Here is a 20,484-nt window from a genome sequence, read left to right as displayed (position 1 = left end):
AACTCTTCCATGTTTACCTTCCACTATTCTCCAGCCTGTAAAGTACACTCCAACTAGACTAAATTATTGTACAGGTCTCATACTTTCCCATCCCTGTGCTTTTGCTCACAATGTTTCCTAAGTCTCCTTCCCTTCTCCAACATTATCTCAGCCTGTTGTCATCTTACTTCAAAGCCCAACTCACATGCAACTTCATCCCAGAAGCCTTCCCTCATTTTCTCAGTCAATAATTACCTTCCTTTTCAGTCATCACAAAGCACATTGCACCTTTTTGATGTACTGGGCTTGTTTTGATTTGTATTAGATCACATTGCTATCTGGGTATATATCATATCCCCCTACTAGACTGTGAGCTCCATGGGGAGAAGAATTATGTTTTATTCATCTTTGTATATCCTTCTCCATGTCCAACATAGTTCATTGAACACAATAGCCGATAAATTTTTGTTGAGTTGAACTGAGATCTCTTTCCAGTTCCCTCCAACCTCCAGAGACTCTATCTGGTTCCTCAGTTGTCTATCTTGCCACCCACATTTGTATCTATCCTTCCACGCTGCCAGTGGCTTTCTCTGCATTCCTACCCCTGTCCTAAGTCTTGAGAGGACCTTAGGCCTTGGGTATGCAAGGCTTGTGTGGGTTGAGGATTCATCCTGTAGTTCTCTGAACTCCAGGGGATTGCAGACTACAAGACCATGAATCAATCCAGGGAGGGAAAGACAAGTTGAGGGAGAGTTGGAGATGGAAGGACTGAGACTCTAATTTTTCTGGCTCTTTTGGTCTACAATAGGGCCCAGAAAAATAGCTGTGAAGATTTGGTAGCTTCAGAAAGACTGAGCTGCCATTCTTTCATATATTAACAAATGACCAGTCATTGATTGATCAAATGTACTTTAAAAATCATTTTTCCAATACTCTTTATTTCAAAGATGAAAGAGAAGATACTTAACCAAAGTCACAAAGCTCTGTCAGCTTCTGTTGATCAATAAAGAGCCCATCAATAAACTATGTCTGCAGTTCAAGAACCAGCTGATTTCAGTGTGGAGAGACTTCCTCCTCAGGGAAGGTTGGATTGGTCACCTTTTTTTTTTTTTTTTTTTTTTTTGCCATGGTCACATAAATTTTATACATGTGTGTGTGTATACACACAAATATATAGGTGTGTATATATGCATATATAATATATGTATGCATGTATGTATATATCGATATAGATATGGAGTTGTGAGCTTATATTAGTGGAGGGACCCCCACAGTGATGACTCTTAGATCTCAACAGATAGCAAAGGAGACTATCACATCAACTTTTCTGTCTGCCATATCTCACTTCTAATTTGAATTCTGGCTAGGGTTCTGGCTCTGATTCTCTCCAGCCACACCCCCTGGGTCTAAGCCTCTAATTTGTTATGAAATGGACTTTAAATAATGCACATTTTTGAAGGGAAAATACTTTATGTCCTTTATAAACATAATTAAATTCATTTCCCACTCTCCAAGAGGAGAGGAATCAGGCCATTAACTGGCCTAGCCCAGACTGTCTGCTCAAAGAGAAAAAAATGGGGGAACTTCCCCTCCCAACACTAGCCTATAAATGAGAGAAGACAAGAGAGTGGCCACTCCAGGGGACCTGTCTTGGGAAGGAAGGGCAGCTTTCAGATCTTCCCTGATGCTATCTGGCCCTGAGCCCATTCAGACTTCATAATCTCATAAGAGAGCCCAGGACCCATGTAACAAGGAAATGTCTAGTCTAATTGTGCCATCAAAGGTTAAAGAAAAGAAAGAAATAGGCATTCATGAGGCGGAGGAGGTGGAATAGGATGGAGAAAATGAAGGGTTCTTTCTTCTGAAAGATGCTTGTTTCCTAAGTCTCCTAACTTGGAAAGAGTTGAACAATTGTCAGTGATGTTTGGTGATGGGGTAGTGATGGATGGCAATAATCACTGGTTCTGGCAGAAATGGTGGGCAATGGATAATGATGAAGAACAATGGGCAATGATACTGAATGATGGTGGGTGGTGATAATGATGGCAAATTATAGTCAGCAATAGTGGGTAAGATGTGTAATGATGGCTACCAATAACCACCAATGATGACAGCAATGATGAAAAATTGTTACTTGGTGTAGTTAGAGAAAATGTAGTGGATATAGTGGGTGATATTCATTGACAGTAAACAGTGGTTTACAAATGCAAGGATGGTGGGTAATAGTGATTTTGCCTTTATCTCTTTATTTAATTTTGTCTTTATCTCTTAGCAAAGTCCTTGGCACATAGTAAGTGCTTAATATAAGCTTGCAAATAGCTGACTAGAATTTATACGGTGCTTTAATGTTTGCAAAGCGCTTTACAAATTTCATCTCATTTGCTCTTCGTAACAATACTCAGGAGTGGATGCTATTGTTATCCCAATTTTGCCAACAAGGAAACCAAGACAGAGGTTGAGTGACTTGCCCGATAAATATCTGAGGCCAAATTTGAATTCAAGCTTTTCTGACTCTTAAGTCCAGTGCTTTATCCAATATGCCACCAAGCTGTTGACTGTTGCCCAACAGTAAGAGTAGGTAATAGTGAATGATGGTTAATGATGGATGATAGGCAGTGGATAATGTTTAATAATAGAGCCACTCTCTTTCTTTCACGCAATAGTTTTTGGTTTTCCATGTCTGTTGCCAGATACTGGACCAACTCTCCTGTGTATGAGAATTAAGGCAGATAAGTCTTGATAAGCACAAGAGTGAATCTTTGAAAAACAAGTTCCAGTTCTGACAAGGATTGTGTGTTTTCTTGGAGTTTTAGAATCTTGAGAGCAAGGGCTGTCTTATGTTTGATGATGTAGCTGTATCTCTATTAGAGTGACCTATACATAGTTAAGTATTTAGTAAGTTCTTCTTAAATTGAATGGCTGAATTCACACTTGGACAGCTTGGATTATCATAAAATTTGAAGAGACCTTGGAGTTTATCTAAGTCAGGGATTCTATTTTTTTGAATTTGTTTATTAGTTTTCAACATTTACTTTTATAATATTTTAATTTCCATTTTTTTCCTCCTTCCATCCCTTCCCCCAGATGGCAATCTTCTACAGACTCTATATGTACAATCATGTTAAACACATTTCTACATTAATCATATTGTGAAGGAAAAATCAGAACAAAAGGGAAAAACCAAGAGAAAGGAAAAACAACAAAAAGTGAAAATACTATGCTTTGATCTGCATTCAGACTCCATAGTTCTTTCTCTAGATGTGGATAGCAATTTTTATCATGAGTCTTTTGGAATTGTTTTAGATCATTGTATTGCTGAGAAGAGCAAAGCCTATCAAAGTTGATTATTCACACAATGTTGCTGTTATTGTGAACAATGTTCTCCTGGTTCTGCTCACTTCATTCAGTCCATGTTCATATAAATTTTTCCAATTTTTTTCCTGAAAACTACCCGCTCATCATTTCTTATAGAACAATAGGATTCCATTACATTCATATACCACAATTTTTCAGTCATTCCCTAATTGATGGGTATTCTTTCAATTTCCAATTCTTTGCTATAAAGAGAGCTGTTATAAACATTTTTGTACATATGGATCCTTTTTCCTTTTTTTTTTGATCTCTTTGAGATGTAGACCTAATAGTAGACCTAATGTAGACCTAAGGTATTGCTAGATCACAGGATATACCAGTTTAATTGTTCTTTGGGCAAAGTAACCTTTCCAGCCCTTTCTGGAAGTCCATGACCCCTTCAGAACTTTGGAAATATTGCCATAGGTTATGTTGGCCCATGACCCAGAATTCAGACTCTTTTTCTCTACCTCAACCCCATTCCTGCCACTGTTCTGATGTTGTGACTTTCAGCATGAGTGACACTATGACATTTTCTTGGAATTACATACAGCCTTTGTCTTGATCTTCCTCTTTCCCGGTGAGTGCCTCTCAATGTCTGGTTTCTCTCTATGGTTGAATCAGTTCACAATTCCACTAATAGTGCATCAGTATTCCAATCTTCCAACATCCTCTCCAACATTTATCATTTTCTTTTTCTGTCATATTAATCAATTTATAGGTATGAGGTGGTACCTCAGAGTTGTTTTAATTTACATTTTTCTAATTCTCATGAACTCCCAAGTGACCCTAAAACTCTTTCAGGGGATTTAAGAAATAAACAGATTTTTCCATAATAACACTAAGATGCTAGTTATTTTTAAAAATATTCCTCCCTTTTCCAACAACAAATATATATAAAAAACTGGAGTTTTTTTTTCAGATACTTTGCCAAAACATGTCACAAGAGATTGAATGCAAAAGTGGAATCTAGTTACCTTCTATTAAGTCAGACATTAAATAAATTTGCAAAGATATGCAAAACAATATTTTCACTATTCTTTGTTTTGGAAAACATTTTTCATAGAAATATCTTGTTTATGTTAATGTTAACATACAATGGCTCATTATTGTTATTTTAGGTGAATTAATAAACATTTTGAAATTTTATCAGTCTTTATTTCTAATACATGTCAATAGATATAACCCATAGAAGAAAAAGTTCTTTGACATTCTCAATAATTTTAAGAGTATAAAGGAGTCCAAAGAACAACAAATTTGAGAATTGATGATCTGGGTTAACCTCTTACCATATGCAGGAATTCTTTCTATTACAGGGTCTTAACCTTTTTGTATATGTATGCTATCAATATCTTTGGTCTCAGAATTATATTTTTTAATACAAAAGCATAAAATACATAAAATTACAAAGGAAATCAAATATGTTGAAATCCATTCATCAAAATATGAAAAGAAAAGGTCTGAGTTTATGACTAAGAATGAGTATATACCTAACAAATGGTTACTCCACCTTTGTTGAAGGTGTCTATTATGATAATCTATTCTACTCTGGACAGCTCTAACTCAAGTCAAGGGATCAACAAGTATTTATTAAGCACCTGTTTCTATTTTGTCCACTGTTCTAAGCACAATTTAATACAAATAAAGGCAAACAATCACAAACAAAAACAAAGTTCCTGCTCTAGAGGAGACAATGCACAACTGGGTATAAACAAGATATTACAGGACAAAATGTAGATAATCTCAGAAAAAAGAGACTAAGGTTAAGGAAGTTCTAGAAAGATTTTTTTTGTAGAAGGTAAGATTTTAGCCAAATGAAGTCAAGGATGCCAGAAGGAAGCTAGGATTTGAAAAGTAGGTTTTGGGAAAACTGGGGAGATAGAAAGGGGCTAGGTATAAAGGACTTTTTTGAAAAGTGCATTTAATCAGAGAATGACATAGTCAGATCTTTAGGAAGATCAGTTTGATAGCTGAAATGATGGACTGGAGTGGAAAGAGCCTCTAGGAGGAGAGGCCAGTAGGAAATCTATTGCTTGATTTCTGAGAAGTTTTTTTTTTTTTTTTTTTAAATGTTGAGCTGAAATTGATCTCTGTATCATTGACTTCTTCTTGGTTAAAATGGATTAATATAAGGGCAAAATGAACTCCAAATGTCTCCTGTTTATGACAGGTTGCACTGTAATTAAGAATTCCTTGGCATTGGGAAGGAAGCCTTCTGACTGTGCCTTTCATTTTGAGGACTTTTTCTGTTCACCTTGACTCATTGATTTCTAGGATTTCTGTCCTCTAGGGTCATACACAAAAAGGACTTGAACCCTGGACCCTCAGCTTTAAGATCTAACCTTTCCAGCCCTTTCTGTAAGTCCATGACCCCTTCAGAACTTTGGAAATATTGCCATAGGTTATGTTGGCCCATGACCCAGAATTCAGACTCTTTCTCTCTACCTCAACCCCACTCCTGCCACTGTTCTGATGTTGTGACTTTCAGCATGAGTGACACTATGACATTTTCTTGGAGTTACATACAGCCTTTGTCTTGATCTTACTCTTTCCCAGTGAGTGCCTCTCAATGTCTGGTTTCATTTGCTATTTGAAAGGATCTTCAACCCTTTCTTTCTCTATGCTTTTGTCGGAAGTTGTATGTAGGGAACTGAAAGGGGCCCTAAGTCTCTGAATGCCCCCAAGGAGGGGCCTACCAAAGAGTAGATTGAGGACAGCACAGGGAAGATGTGTCCTGTTCTCAGATTTCTGTTTATTCTCTACCTTCAAGTCTAAACCTTTGGACATGAGGCCTAGAAATTAGGGATTTATGCATATATTTTAGAATATTTAACAGGACTACCTGCCATGTAGGGGAGAGAGTGGGGGAAAGAAGGGGAAAATTTGGAATAGAAGGTTTTGCAAGGATTAGTGTTGAAAAATTACCCATGCATATGTTTTGTAAATAAAAAGCTTTAATAAAATAAAATTTAAGAAAAGAAATTAGGGGTTTATGGAAGGCACTTTAATGAAATAATAACCTCTGCTGAGTAGCACTTTAAGTTTTACAAATTTCATTCCTCCCCCAAATCCTAAGAAGCAAGTAATACTTGTATTATTATTCTCATTTTCTTGGTAAGAAAAGTGGCTCAGTGCTTTCATGGTTATAGGTAATCTCTCCAACATAGATCCTAACTCCTAATTACTTATGTAGAATCGGGTCTTTGGGGCTATCTCCTTGGTCATGTTCCTGGGGAGTTTGGAATTACTACAAAGACTCATTGGTCACATAGGTAGTAGCAATGCTTTCCCTCATTTGTCCTAACTTGTGCACTTCTATCTATATGATCTCTACCCATGAGTGATTTTTCCTTTAGCCTGTTTAGCAATCCATAAAGGAGTTCCTAGGATGCTCAGACTTGGGTCATATTTGAATGCTTTATACCTCACAGCTGTAATAAAGAATGTGTTGGCCAGACCAGAAAGTTGTTTTAAAAAGTGACTCAGAAAGCTTAAATTACTTTCCCAGGATCATAGAAACAATAAATATTGGAGTCCAAATCTTTTGGGTCTAAGTCAGATGAGATCATAAATGATAATCCCTTCTCAGAGCATATACATTTGTCTTCAGGAAAATAAATCTTGTCCTGTGAGCAACTGGAACAATGTCCCTCAAACTCCTCTCTTATTTCTTTCCTTTTTAATCCTAAAAGCCATCTGTAATCACAAAAATTTGTACCTATGATGTTTCCCATTGATAAATGAGAAGCAACTCTCTAGGACTTATCTAAGTGGTAAATGAGTTTGGTGGAGAATTAGTATGTAAAGATTTTCTCATTGACATAGATAGGAGAGAACCTATTAAGCCTCTCATTGCTACTTGAGAATAAACTAGAATTTATTCACTATGTTAGGGATTTGTGGATAAATTTCAGGAAGTTTATGAACTTCTATGGGGGGGAAAATCACATTTTTTATTTTCACTGTACCTTGATTTATTTTATAATCTTATGTATTTTACTTTATGCATTTAAAAACATTATTCTGAGAAGGGATTTATAGGCTTCACTAGACAGCCATAAAAGTTTGTGACATAAAAGGACTTAAGCATTTTTGTACTAAGTCATAGATCAGGGAGATGGAGGGTGCTTATAAAGCCTTTCATTGTTAAACGAGAGAGGGAGTTAAGCTTGTAAAGCCTCTCCTTGCTATTTGAGAGGCAATTCTCTAGACCTTATCTATTAGCTATACTTTCTTAATTCATTGAATTAAAGAAAAATATTATTATGAGTGACTAAAGCATATGTCCCTGTTTTAATAAAACACAATTAATTTTAAGGGATAAGGGGGGAAAGCAGAATATGATGATTATCAGTATTATATTATTAGTTTATTAAAAAGTTGTAAAAGTGCTATGGTAGCCCACGTTTTTGGATTTATGCAAGCATGGAGAACAGACAGTGGAAGTGTTCAGTCAGGAGATGTAATGTCTAGTTCAAGGAATAGTAAGAAGACTAGTGTCATTGATTTGCCGACTGCAAGGAGGGAAGTAAAATATAAGAAGACTGGTAAAGTAGGAAGGGATTAGATTATGAAGAGCATTGAAAGTCTAACAGGATTTGATTTTATATTTGATCCTGGAAATAGTAAGGAGTAATAAACAAAACTGGAGTTCATTGAATGAGAGAGGTGATATAATCAGACTTTGTGCTTTAGGAAGATCAAATTGACAGCTGAGTGTAAAATAATTAAAGTAGGATGAGACTTAAGACAGGAAGACTTACCAGAAGGCTACTGAAATAGTAAGACAAGCTGTGATGAGGTCCATCACCAGTGTAATTGTAGTGTCAGAGGAGAAAAGAGGCTATCATATCTATATATGTTTGTATATATAATATATAATATAATGTATTATGTCATAACATTATATGTAACATAATATAGTATACATATATACATATGCACATGTATATTACATGTTATATTATGTTATGTACATATAATGTATGTATAACTAAAAGAAAAGTGGCAGGATTTGACCACTGATTGGATGAGAATGGTGAGAGACAGTAAAGAGTAGAAGACAGTACCAAGATTGAAAGCTTAGATGATCAGGAGATGTAGTAGTAAGCAAGAAGTTAAAAGTAGAAGACTCTGAAGGGAGGGGAGAAAAATGAGTTAAATTTTGGACATCTTGAATTTAAGATATCTACAGGAAATTCAACTAAAATGTGTAAAAGGCACTTGTAAATACAAGACTGCATGCCAGGAAAGAAGTTAAGATTATACAAGTAGATCTAAAAGTTGTCTGTATAGATATAATGATTGAAGTGATGGCACCTGATGAGATCATCATGTAAAACAATGTGGAGAAAGAAGAGAAAGGGCCCAGGAAAAAGATTGGGGGAAGGGGTGTGTCTACTCATTCTCAGCCCCAGATTTTTCTCACTAAGGGCATACTCTTTCCAAAGTTGGGAATTGGCAGCCCTTCACTAAATACTTTCTGTGCTCAATCTTGAAAAGGGAGACTAAGAATCCCTCTTAGCAATAAGTGCCACCATACAGTTTGCAAGTCATTATTCTGTCTAGTCCTCTCCCTGGGACAGGACAATCCGTTCCCCCACTCAGGTCAGCTAACTTAGTAAGAGGTTCCTGGGAAAGGAAATTTCTTAGTTATCTCTATTCACCAGATCTTTTTATTTTATTTTATTTTATTTGCAGTTAATAGTATTTTTTCCAAGATGTAAGATTTTGCGTTCTAAATTTTTCTCCCTCCCTTACCTTCTCCCAAAATAGCAAGCAATCTGATATAGGCTATATAATATATAATCATATTAAGCATATTTCCATATTCATCATATGAAAGAAGAATAAAAAAAGGGAAAAACCAGGAGAAAGAAGAAACAGAAACAAATTGAAAAAAACTGAAAATAGTATGCTTTGATCTGTATTCAGATTCCATAATTCTTTCTCTGGATGTGAATAGCATTTTCCATGACAATTCTTTTGGAATTATCTTGGATCACTGTACTGCTGAGAAGAGCTAAGTCTATCGTAGTTGGTTGTCACCCAATGTTGTTACCATATTCAATGTTCTCCTGGTTCTGCTCACTTCACTCAGCATCAGTTCATGTAAGTCTTTCCAGGTTTTTCTGAAGTCACCTACTCATCATTTCATACAGCGCAATAGTATTCCATTACATTTATATACTATAACTTGTTCAGCCATTCCCTAATTGAGGGTTATCCCTTCAATTTCCAATTCTTTATAGAAAGAAATGCTATGAATATTTTTGTACATGTGAATTCTTTCCCCTTTTGGGATACAGACCTAGTAGTAGTATTGCCGGATCAAAGGTTGTGCACAATTTTATAATTTCTTGGGCATAGTTCCAAATTGTTCTCCAGAATGGTTGGATCAGTTCACAACTCCACCAGCAATTCATTAGTGTTCCACTTTTCCCATGTCCCCTCCAACATTCATTATTTTCTTCTTGTGTCATATTAGCTAATCTGCTAGATGTGTTCACCAGATCTTCTGCCCTTGACAGGAAATAGTTTTTATGTTTTGATATCTCTTTTTCACTGCAGCAACAGCTTTCTTGCCTTGCCTTCTCTCCACATTAAACTTGTAACCCCTACTCACATTTCTATAATATGAAACTCTTTATATACATTACCTCACATTTGATACTGTTAATAACTGCATGAGTCAATCAGTAAAAATATAACCATTCCCCATTTTACAGATGAAGAAGTTGAAGATCATAGAGGGATAGCCACTTGCCTAATATGAGCAATTAATAAGTGGCAGAGTTGAAATTTTAACTCATTCTTCCAGTATTTTTTCCACTGTATTGGAGATGTGTGGGGAAGGACAATTTGGGGGGAGAGTTGGGGGACATGGGAAGCCCTAGGAAGATCTACTGTGGCTCTTAGAAGAAGGCAGGAAAGCCCAGGTTTCTAAAATCCTCCCAGGCTCCCTGGGAATTGTGACAAAGTCTGCCATTATGGCATCTAAAAAACCAGACCATAGTGAGAAGAAAAAGGCCTCAAAGTATCTTCATGTAAAGAAAGAGGCTATAGGGGATTTAAATGTGTGTCTGGCCACAGCCAGCTCCCAACCCAGAGCCCGTTTAGAACCAGGCAAGAAAACTTGTCCTAGGATCCATTTGGGTGACAAGAAGGAATTCCCTGAATTTTCCATCTCCAGGGGGAGCCTTCCTACATCTCATCGGTCCCAGATTTGCGCCCACCCTCTTCCACTCGCGGTCCTAGACTGGGTCCGCCTCTTCCCGCGCCTCCTGCCCCTGACTGTCGCCTCTCTCCACAGCCTGCCCCCCTGGATTTTACAAGGTGTCCCCACGGAGGCCACTCTGCTCCCCGTGCCCCGAACATAGCAGCGCTCTGGCCAACGCCTCCACGCTCTGCGTCTGCCAGGACAGCTACTCCCGCTCCCCAGCGGACCCACCCTCAGCCTCCTGCACCCGTGAGTCACCTGGGGCGGGCGTGGACCCAGCGATGCCCTCAGCGCCGGACTCTTCTTCGAGCCCTGGCAGAGCTCCTCCCCTCCCCTCCCAGACATCCAATCGGAGCCCCTTCCCATTCTTCACCCATCCCCAGGCCCTCCCTACTAATCCTACGTCCCATCCCGCACCTCTCCAAGGCCCAGTCCCATTTCCCATGGCTTTTCAGTTCCAGTCTTCAAATCCCACAGAATTTCCAATGTTTAAGTAGATAAAATAAGAAAGAGGTGGCGAATTCAAGACTGAAAGCATATTCCAGATAAATGTTAGTGGGGGCAAAGGGGGTAGGGAGAGAGGAAGGGGAAATTGATTCCCTCTCCTTTCCTCCTCACTTTCTCCGCCCCCTCCCAAGCCGCCCAAAATAGCCGGGGTAGCACTCCTTCCTTATTCATGATTTCCTATTTGCGTGACCGCGGTCAAATCACTTCCATTCCAGTTCTCGGTTTCCCTCATCTTTAAAGCGAGTTGGATCCTCTGAGCTTTATATTTTCTTCCAGTTCTCAATGTCCTCTCCTGGAGTTCCCTCCCGGTGACGGACCATGTGGCCTTCCCCTCTCAATCTCTCGAACTGTCCGTCACCACCGGCCTATTTCAAACTCTATAGATTTACCCCTTCCCCCAAACCCTGATCCTCCCGGTTCCTCCCCTCCCGGTTCCATTCTGCGCTGCCCAGGCCGGGTCGTTCTCCCGGACGCGATCTCACTGCCCCGCTCCCCACCCCAGGTCCTCCGTCTGCCCCCCGAGATCTGGTCTACAGGCTGAGCCGCTCCACCCTGCTGCTGCGCTGGAGTCCCCCGGAGGACTCTGGGGGCCGTTCCGACGTCACTTACACAGTCCTGTGCCAGCGTTGCCCCGAGGATGGCCCGGGCGCGGGGCAGGGGCAGGGGTTTGGCCAGGGACCCGGGGGCTCCGGGGGCGCCTGCGAGTCCTGTGGGCCCAGCGTGAGTTTCGTGCCGCGCCAGACCGGACTGCGAGAGAGGACAGTCACCTTGCTCAACCTGCTCCCACACTCCCACTACACCGTTCGGGTGGCAGCGCTCAACGGCGTCTCCGGCCTGGGCGCCGTGGGGACCACTTATGCCCAGGTCACCGTCTCCACGGGTCTGGCGGGTAAGGCCCCAGGCTTGCCCCAACTGTTCTCCCTGGCCCCATCCGAATTCCCCCGGCCGCAAGGCCCTAGGAATTAGATCCCCCTGGCCCGCTACTCCCCTTTGGGAGGAGAATAGAAACTAGCCCTGCCCGCTGAAAAGGTACCCAGAGGTAGGGATGCCTCTGCTCCCGAGAGGGAAGGGAAATCCCTGTTTCCTCTGCTCAACTGCGTTCACTCTTATAGGCCATCTACCCACTTTTCAGCTCCTCACTCCCACAGTTTTATTGCTCCCTCCTTCCAAGTGTTGCCCATGCAACCTATATATTGAAACTTGCACTTAACAGTCAAAAAGACCAAAGCAAAACAGTTCCTGCCTTTAAGGAGATAATTTTCTATCATCAGTGAATATGCACATATACAAGTAATGCTCAAGATGATTACATAGGGATTTGCTGGGAAGGACACTAGGTGGGGCAGGGAAATGGCTTAGGAAAATTTTTATGTACAACATGGAACATGAGCTGACTCTTGGACTAAGAGTGGAAGTTCATTCAGGCATGAAACATGGAAAAAGTGCATTCAAGACATGAGGAACAATCAATGCAAAGTCAGGGAGTCCCTTTCATGAAGGCAAGTTTACCCTAATTATGGAGTATATGAAGTGGAGTGAAAAAGGCTGGAGAGGAATGTTATGGCCATATTTTGAAAGTCTTTAAATACTAAAACAGAGGAGTTTAATTTTGCTCCTAAAGGTACTAGGGAGCCACTGGGGTTTATTGAGTGACGTGTTCAGACCTGTGTTTTAAAATTTTAACAAGACATCCCTACACACACACACACACACACACAAATAATCAATATGTGCTCTAATACTTGGTGACTTCTAAGCAAAAGTAGAAACAGATATGGATTGTGAGAAATAGATCAGAAAGCATGGGTCGGGAAGAAGCCTGGAGAGACACTAGAGATTCCAAAGAAGCCCATGTCTTTACCTCTTGAAAGTTTAAAAAAAAAAAAAAAAAAAAAAAAAGTGCACAGAGAGCATCTTCTAAAATCACAAAATATGGGACTGATTATCTCTTAAACAGACAAAAAAGACTGTTGATATGTCATCATGGAATCAGTTATCTATGTTCAGGCAGACCACCAACTTGTAAAGATCAGAAATAGCAAAAAGAAAAAAAAATTAGAAGAATAGTAAGGAGAAAAAGAAGGAATTCTATTGAAACAGTTCAATCCTGTTCTATTTACAAGTAGCAAGTCACTTACCCTCTGTCAATCTCAGTTTGCTCCTCTGTAAAATGGGGATAATAGTAATTACTTCATATTCTTATTGTGAGGATTAAAGGAGATGTATGTTTTATACTGTTATGAAAAGTGGACAACAGACAGCAAAATTACATCAACATCAATTATAATAATTTTATATAGTTTAACTGAGTTAAAATAATTGCCATAACAAGGAAACCAAAAGAGCCTAAATGTGCACTTCAGTCAGCAAACACTTGACTAAACTGCTCAAGGCAACTGGTTTAGAATATCAACTCATTTGTGAAATAGTAAAAAAAAATGATGAATGATTTTAAGTAGTAATGCCTCATAAAAAGGGGAAAACAGTGGAGTATAGAACCGGTTTAAAGAAAACTTAGGAAGAGAGACAGCTAAGCAAAATCATTCCAAGGGAAATATCACCCTCTGATGTCATTGATCCTCTTTGAGAACAAAGGACCACCACCACCACCAACAGTATTTTCCAAATAAAAAGGGGATCAACAAATAGAAGAAAAATGCAAAGAGCTATAAAGACTTTTTGCAACAAACTATTTTTGCTACAAAGGATGGTAGAAGACAGAACCCAACATTACAACCAAGATATTCTTATAGGGAAGACAGAAGTAGAACTATAAAAAGATGGCAAAGAAAGTAGGTTGGAGCAAGTGTCAATAGAGCAGATATGTGAAGAAGGTGACATTTGTGAGGGCATTGAGGTATCAATTTAAAATGTAGCTAAAGAAGGGTCAATACCAAAGGAGTGTGTGTGGAGGGGGAGGAATCTCAGACCTTATTAATACCAGAAATGACTGGGAGATGTGAAAAATACAAGATCAAATTGTACTTATTCTTTGTTGATTATGAAAAACCATTTGATTTGGTAGAGCAAAACACCTTAAGAGATCTCTTCTATTAAGATGTCTTTCATCAAAATCATTCAAGATTCCATAGAAAATATAACAAAAGAAATAAACTTTTTCAAAGATCCACTAGTCATAAACATCAGATGAATCACAAAACTGGGAGATATGTTTGCCAAAGGTATTCAGCATCATGATGGAGTAAATCTATCCCAGAATCCAAGACAATAAAAGTATTTCCTATGAATGTTGAGGTCTTTTAGATACTCTTGTTTGTAAATGGCATTTTATTTCAAGTCCCAGAACTTTGCAGAGCTTCATGAAAAGCTATCCTCAGACATTCAGATGAGATTGTATTATCATCCATACAGGAATGATCAAGTGGATGAAGAATCTATTGTCCAAGTTATGAATGCAGTTAGATGGATTCTTTATAGAGCTTGCCAAGAAGTATGTTTATATTATATGGATAATACAAATGATTACTTGGAATTAAACAGGAGGAGAGCAAGCTGGATTACTTTTAGGAAAGTACAAAGTTCTTTTAATTACCCCAGACTTCTCCTAGAAACGAAGACATAGCTTTTAAAAACCAAAATTCTAGTGATATTTATTGAATATCTGTGAGACATGTATCAAAATGTTTTTAGGAAAACTTACAATAAATGTTACATAGCAAGCAATAGAGAGACACATGGTGTATAATAACTTATAACCAACAAGAAACTTTGAAGAACAGGAGTAAAAGATCTTATCAGGGAAATACGTGATAAGAAAAGAAGATAGCCTGGCCATTTGGCAATAGTAAGGAATAACAGATGAACAGCTAGAGTGCTTTACTAACATCCTTGTAATTTTGAGAAAAATTAAGGAAAGCCTTCATTATATTGATGAATTTGGGGGAACAAAATTTTGAGAGTACTTTTAAAAGCCCCGTGTAAAATCCTTTTCTAATGCCTCATTATAATATGGGAATGACCTTGGTATTTTATACAAAGATTATACCAATGAATACTGTTTATTCCTAGAAAAAGAATGATTCTATTTTCTGAGGACTAGCCTATCTAATCATGAAGAAGAACCTGATGATGAAACTTGTTTGACTATGGCAATCTATGAACCAGAAAAATAAAAAAAAAAGTCCCTTGCTCCTGTTGCACCCCTTTACCTTGATCTTCACCTTCTGCAATGATGATGGAAGAGTTGAGGGAAAGAGTCCTAAGATTCACACACATTTGAGATTGCCAACAATCTTTAAAGTGACTATTGGTTTTCTAAATATAAGATTCAATGACCAAGGAATAGACATAATGTGAGAGTAGTTGGAGTATACCAATTTTGGCATTCTTACTATAAACAAAATTAGACCAAAGAAAATAGAAGAATGGCTCACAAGTAGCCCTGGGAGAGGCGGAGAAAAGCATTGGTGGAATAATTTTATCACATGCCCCAACATGATAAGAAATATTATTTCAAAGCACATATGTCACTGCATGTACTAGTGATAATTATTTGGAGGGTATAGCATGAAAACAGCTGTAGCTTATGTACTATCAGTTGTTGAGGATAAAATGATAAGTTCTATGGGTGATTTTGATAAGATTCTCTAAGCCAAATAGTAACGTACTATGATACTTAATAATGGGGGTACAAAGGTAAAAATAGTTGAGAATAGAAAGCATGATTCAGGAGATAGAAATGAGAAATGACAAAAACATGTAGATTATGTAGAAGCCTTATGACTTTATGTCATGAATATTTTTTAATAAAAGAACTTGTAGGCATGAGAATATTAAACACCAAAAACTAAATTGACATATCATGAGACTTATTATGGAAGTAAAAGTTGTCCCTTAGTCAATTCTCTGTGCACTATCAGAACATCAACTACTTAGACATAAGATCAAAATTTATAGGAAACAAGAAGAAGGAATAATAATGAGAAGAGGATGTGGTATACAATTAAGATTTAATACTAAATTATTTAAACAAGCTATGGAAACTGAAAAGTGGGAAATGGACAACAGGCATGACTTCAACACCAACTATGTGTTATATATAACTATAGCAGTATAGAAGTTAATGTAAATTAATCAGATAAATTTGGCAATGTAAATTAATTGCTACAACATGGAGACCAAAAGAGTATGGAAAGTATCCCCAAAACATTTGACTGCTTTGCCTGGCAGAGAATGAAAGTTGCAAAAGATAATATCAGGTTAAAATAAACTAATTTTAAAATCTTACAAAGGGGCAATAATAGACAATTGTAGAATTATCTAATCTTTTAAAGCAAAAGGAAGCAGTGGAAGGTAAACCCAGACTAAAACAAGCTTGCTGACTAACCAACTAAGCAAAATATCTAAGTAAAGTCATCTCGAAGACATTCAAGGGTGAAAAAGAAAGTTAACAATAAACAAGAAAAATGGAAAATTTTACAAAAATCATTACTACAAGTTTTTCTTCAGGAAAGAGAACAAAGATCAGAAAAGCACCTGGATTGGATTAAGTTAGATTATTGGAGGTGATACAATTGTGAAGAGAATCTAGGAACCAATTTACAAGATATCTAAAGAAGGGGGAAATGGCAAAGGCAGGGGAAAACAAATCTTGTTGATCACAAAAAAATGACTGAGAAAAATATGATCTACTCATGTATAAAGCCTACAATCTCTTTTATAAAAAAAAAAATCTTTACAAGGATCACCTAAGCACAAATTGAGAACATCCTTCATGAAAGTATTATTAGAGAACAAGTTGCCTTTGAACTATATTGTTTTGTCTCACAAGTGAGAGATATTAGAAGGTATGAGATCCAATTGTGCTTATTTTTATTGACTACAAAAAAAGGCATTCAGCTCAATTGATCAAAACATTTCCTAATAGACTCTTTTACAACAAGGTAATAAATATAGTGGATCGAACATCAGACCTGGATGTCTGATCAACCAGGTCAAGAAGACCTGAGTTCAAATTTGGCCTTAGACAGTAGCTGTGTGACTCCGGGCAAATCCCTTAACTCTGTTTGCCTCAGTTTCCTCATCTGTCAAATGAGCTAGAGAAGGAAATAGCAAATCACTCCAGTATCTTTGCCAAGAAAACCCAAAATGAGGTCACAGAGAGTGGGATACAACTATAATGACTAAACAATAAAAAGTCTCCCATTCATATAATCAAGATCATTTAATATTTCAAAGAAGATACGCTCAACCATATAAACCTTGTTCAAAGACAATCTGAAAATATCAAACAAGACATACGTAATTGTCTCATAGGGTTTTCACTGATATGCTATGGTCTGCGTGGGCAAAAATCACACAGGATGATCAGGAATGATTTGACTTTGATTTGCGTTATTCCAAATCAATAAGATTTACTTGAATCAGTGGGAATACATAGATAATACAATGATGCTCAACAAAGATATTTACCATTGGTATGTTGTTTGTAGCCGAGAGGCCAGGTAGAAGAGCAGTTCCTTATGCATAGGGAGGTCCTTCAAATGCTCCTGTTTGTCAAGCTTTGAAAGGACATGTATGAGTGTCTCAGATTCAGGATTGGAGTGGTGGGAGAAAACTCTCAAATAAAGTCATGGATCTAGTCAAGAATTTTAAATATGGGCAAGAATGATACAGGATAGTCACGAATGGCTGGGTTTTTATTTTCATTATTTCAAGAAACTTCAAAATCAATGAGATCACAGAGCTCTTTGAACTTTTAAGAATCCTTCACATAGAAACTGATTTTCCTGAAGTCCACAGATTCTAGACTTGCCATTATGTTTAGTCATCTACATGCTGATTTAATTAAGGGAACCACCAATTTCTGGTCCTTTTTATCCCTCCTAGGTCCTCAGGCTAGTCTGAGCTCAACTACTCAGTGAATAAGGCTTGAGATTGATATCACCATCATAAGTAGAGATGGGTTTGGTGTGGGGTCAGAGAAGGAAGGATTATTCAGACTGACCTACTATTCAGTCTTTTCAGATGAGGGCCCCTCAGCCATTCTCTTTAGTTTCTGCCAGGTTCAACTAACTCTACATGTTCTCTCACAAGCAGCTGCCAACATTTCAGAACTCCCCACACAGCATATGCTCATCCCCTAGCAGTTGTTCTTCAATCCTACACCTTCCCCAGGGACTCTCATACCCCATATCCCTCTTCATCTTCCAGTATCCAGTGGAGTGCCTGAGATCCATCCAGACCGAGTGGAACCCAAGAGTGTCTCCCTCTCCTGGGAGGAACCAGGGTTCCCAGGGGCTCCAGGAACCAACAACACTGAATATGAAATTCAGTACTTTGAGAAGGTAAGTTCAGATTGTTCTTCCATTTGTTCTTGAGGTACTTTCTTTAGGATGGGTACAGGGTGAGCAGGGTGGGGACAATGCCTGTTCCCCAATTTAAGGTTCCTGAAGAGTCTAATATCCCATGGTCAGGCTCTCATAGATTGAAGAAGCAGATAACCAGGTTAGGTACTCCCTAAGGGAAGAACTGTGCCCCTTTTCACCTTTGCATGTCCTGTGGCTAGTACAGAGTGCTGTACATAATAGGTACCTATTATAAACATTTGTTGAATTATAAAGAGAGGATTAAAGACCATGTCATCTCTTTTAAAGGAACTGGTAATATTTAATTTGGTGATGAGAAAACTTGAGGATTAGAAGAATAGGAGCACCTGTTTCAAATATATCCAGGGTTTCCTTCCTTTTTGTAGAAAAGCAGAGGATTATTAGGGGAAAATGTTGTATACATTGTCCTTATATCGGTATTTTGTTGTATTATTTTTGTTGTTATTGTTATAGGATAGAGTTCAGTTTTGGGAAGTACAGAGGAGTATTTCCAGAAATAATGACTGTGATATAAAATCAATAGCAATGTTTAAAAAGTCATATATATATATATATATATATATATATATATATATATGTATGATACATACATACACATATGTAAGGAGACATTAGGTTTCTGCTGGTCTCCAGAGGGAAGAATGAGAAATAATGCAGGGAAATTGAGAGGCAGATTTCAATTCAGTAGAAGGAAAATCTTTTAAACAATCATACCTGTCTAAAGGAGGGTAGTGTGCCATCAATCACCCTTTGAAGTCTTGAAGCAGAGGCTTGATGGCCTTTTGTTGGGGATGCTGAAGTGAGATAGAGGTAGACTAGATGGATTCTGATTCATTGGTGATACAAAGATCACCTGAAATTATGGAGGTAAATGTCTTCCTTCTCCATTTTACTTAACTTGAAAAATACCTTAATGGGTCATGACTGATCAATCACCTTACCCAAGCAATTCTCTCTGATGATTAGCTCCCTGTGTCATCCAATAGCTTTCTCACTAATCAACTTTTCTCCCCCTCCTCCCCTTCTCCATGTCTTCCTCACTGTCTTAGTTGCCCTGGGGGAGAAGTCTAAGCCCTCTTCACCTTTGACAACTTTACCTTCAATAAAAATGAATTTTATTAAGTATCTACTACATGTACAATTCCATAGGGAAGGTGGAAAACTGAGGGAGAAACTTCTGATTCTAGGACTTGAAAACATTTGTGAGTTATTTCTTGAGTTACAAAATATAAGGAGTTATTTTGGCCAAAAAAGATCACCCCTGGTGGCCAACTTTTTGTTCTAAGGCTCTGGATGGGATTTCTTTTGCCTTTGGGGTCTTTATCCCTAACACAGTGTTGTGTGAAGAAAAAGTATGAGGGGAAAGTCTTGTCCTTGGATTCAGGGACTTAGTTGTATCTGTGTAAAAGAGTGGGGGGAGGTGCAGGGAGGGAAAATTGTGTTTTGTCTTTAATCCGAAATCGGGCTAACAATACCTTCTCTCTGCAGTTCCTCAACCACCCCCTGTGTAGACCTGAAATGAATAGCTTTCCCGCACCCTGTAGCCTTCCTTCCACCACTTTTGTTAACAGGATGTGTTCTCCTCCAACATCATTTCCTTCCTCCTTTTCTTTAAAAAAAAATCATTAATGCCTTTATTTCTAACACATTCATTTTAAAATATATCTTTCCCCTGTCTCTTTAAGTGAGCCTTTTCTCCTTAAACTTTAAATTAAAGAAGAAAGAAAATAAAAAAAAAACATTGATTACACCTGACCCCCATGATCCCCCAGTCCTGCAAAGAAGCCTCCATCTCTTTCTAAGGAGATGAAGATCTGCCATTTTATTGGGAAGCTGAGCCAGATCTCCTGGACACCAGGCCACTCTTGCTCCCTTCCTCCCTCACCCAGGGCCAGAGGGAACAGACTTATGCCACTGTCCGGACAGGAGCTCCTGCTGTCACCGTCAATAACCTGAAGCCAGCTACGCTCTACGTTTTCCAGATCCGAGCCGCCTCGCCCTCCCTCTCCCCAGAAGTTGGAAACTTCACTCCCAGCATAGAAGTAGAGACTCTGGTGGAAGGTAAATATTGGGGGGGGG

General features: G+C 38.4%; 1 protein-coding gene across 2 annotated transcripts in view; it reads left to right on the top strand.

The window, feature by feature from the left end:
* Positions 1-20,484, top strand: part of EPHA10 (EPH receptor A10) — a 45,400-nt gene that overhangs the window by 7,319 nt on the left and 17,597 nt on the right. The window contains exons 4-7 of one of the 2 annotated variants that reach the window (XM_031962178.1): positions 10,643-10,798; positions 11,559-11,945; positions 18,230-18,363; positions 20,295-20,466. In XM_031962178.1, coding sequence (XP_031818038.1) covers positions 10,643-10,798; positions 11,559-11,945; positions 18,230-18,363; positions 20,295-20,466 — 849 coding nt within the window. The remainder of the gene's footprint in view (positions 1-10,642; positions 10,799-11,558; positions 11,946-18,229; positions 18,364-20,294; positions 20,467-20,484) is intronic. The other variant, XM_031962179.1, reaches the window with a different exon arrangement.

This window comes from Sarcophilus harrisii, chromosome 3 (assembly GCF_902635505.1).
Source record: "Sarcophilus harrisii chromosome 3, mSarHar1.11, whole genome shotgun sequence".
In the NCBI taxonomy this organism is placed as follows: domain Eukaryota; kingdom Metazoa; phylum Chordata; class Mammalia; order Dasyuromorphia; family Dasyuridae; genus Sarcophilus; species Sarcophilus harrisii.
Note: the sequence above shows the minus strand (reverse complement) of the source record. Positions and strands in the feature narration are given on the sequence as shown.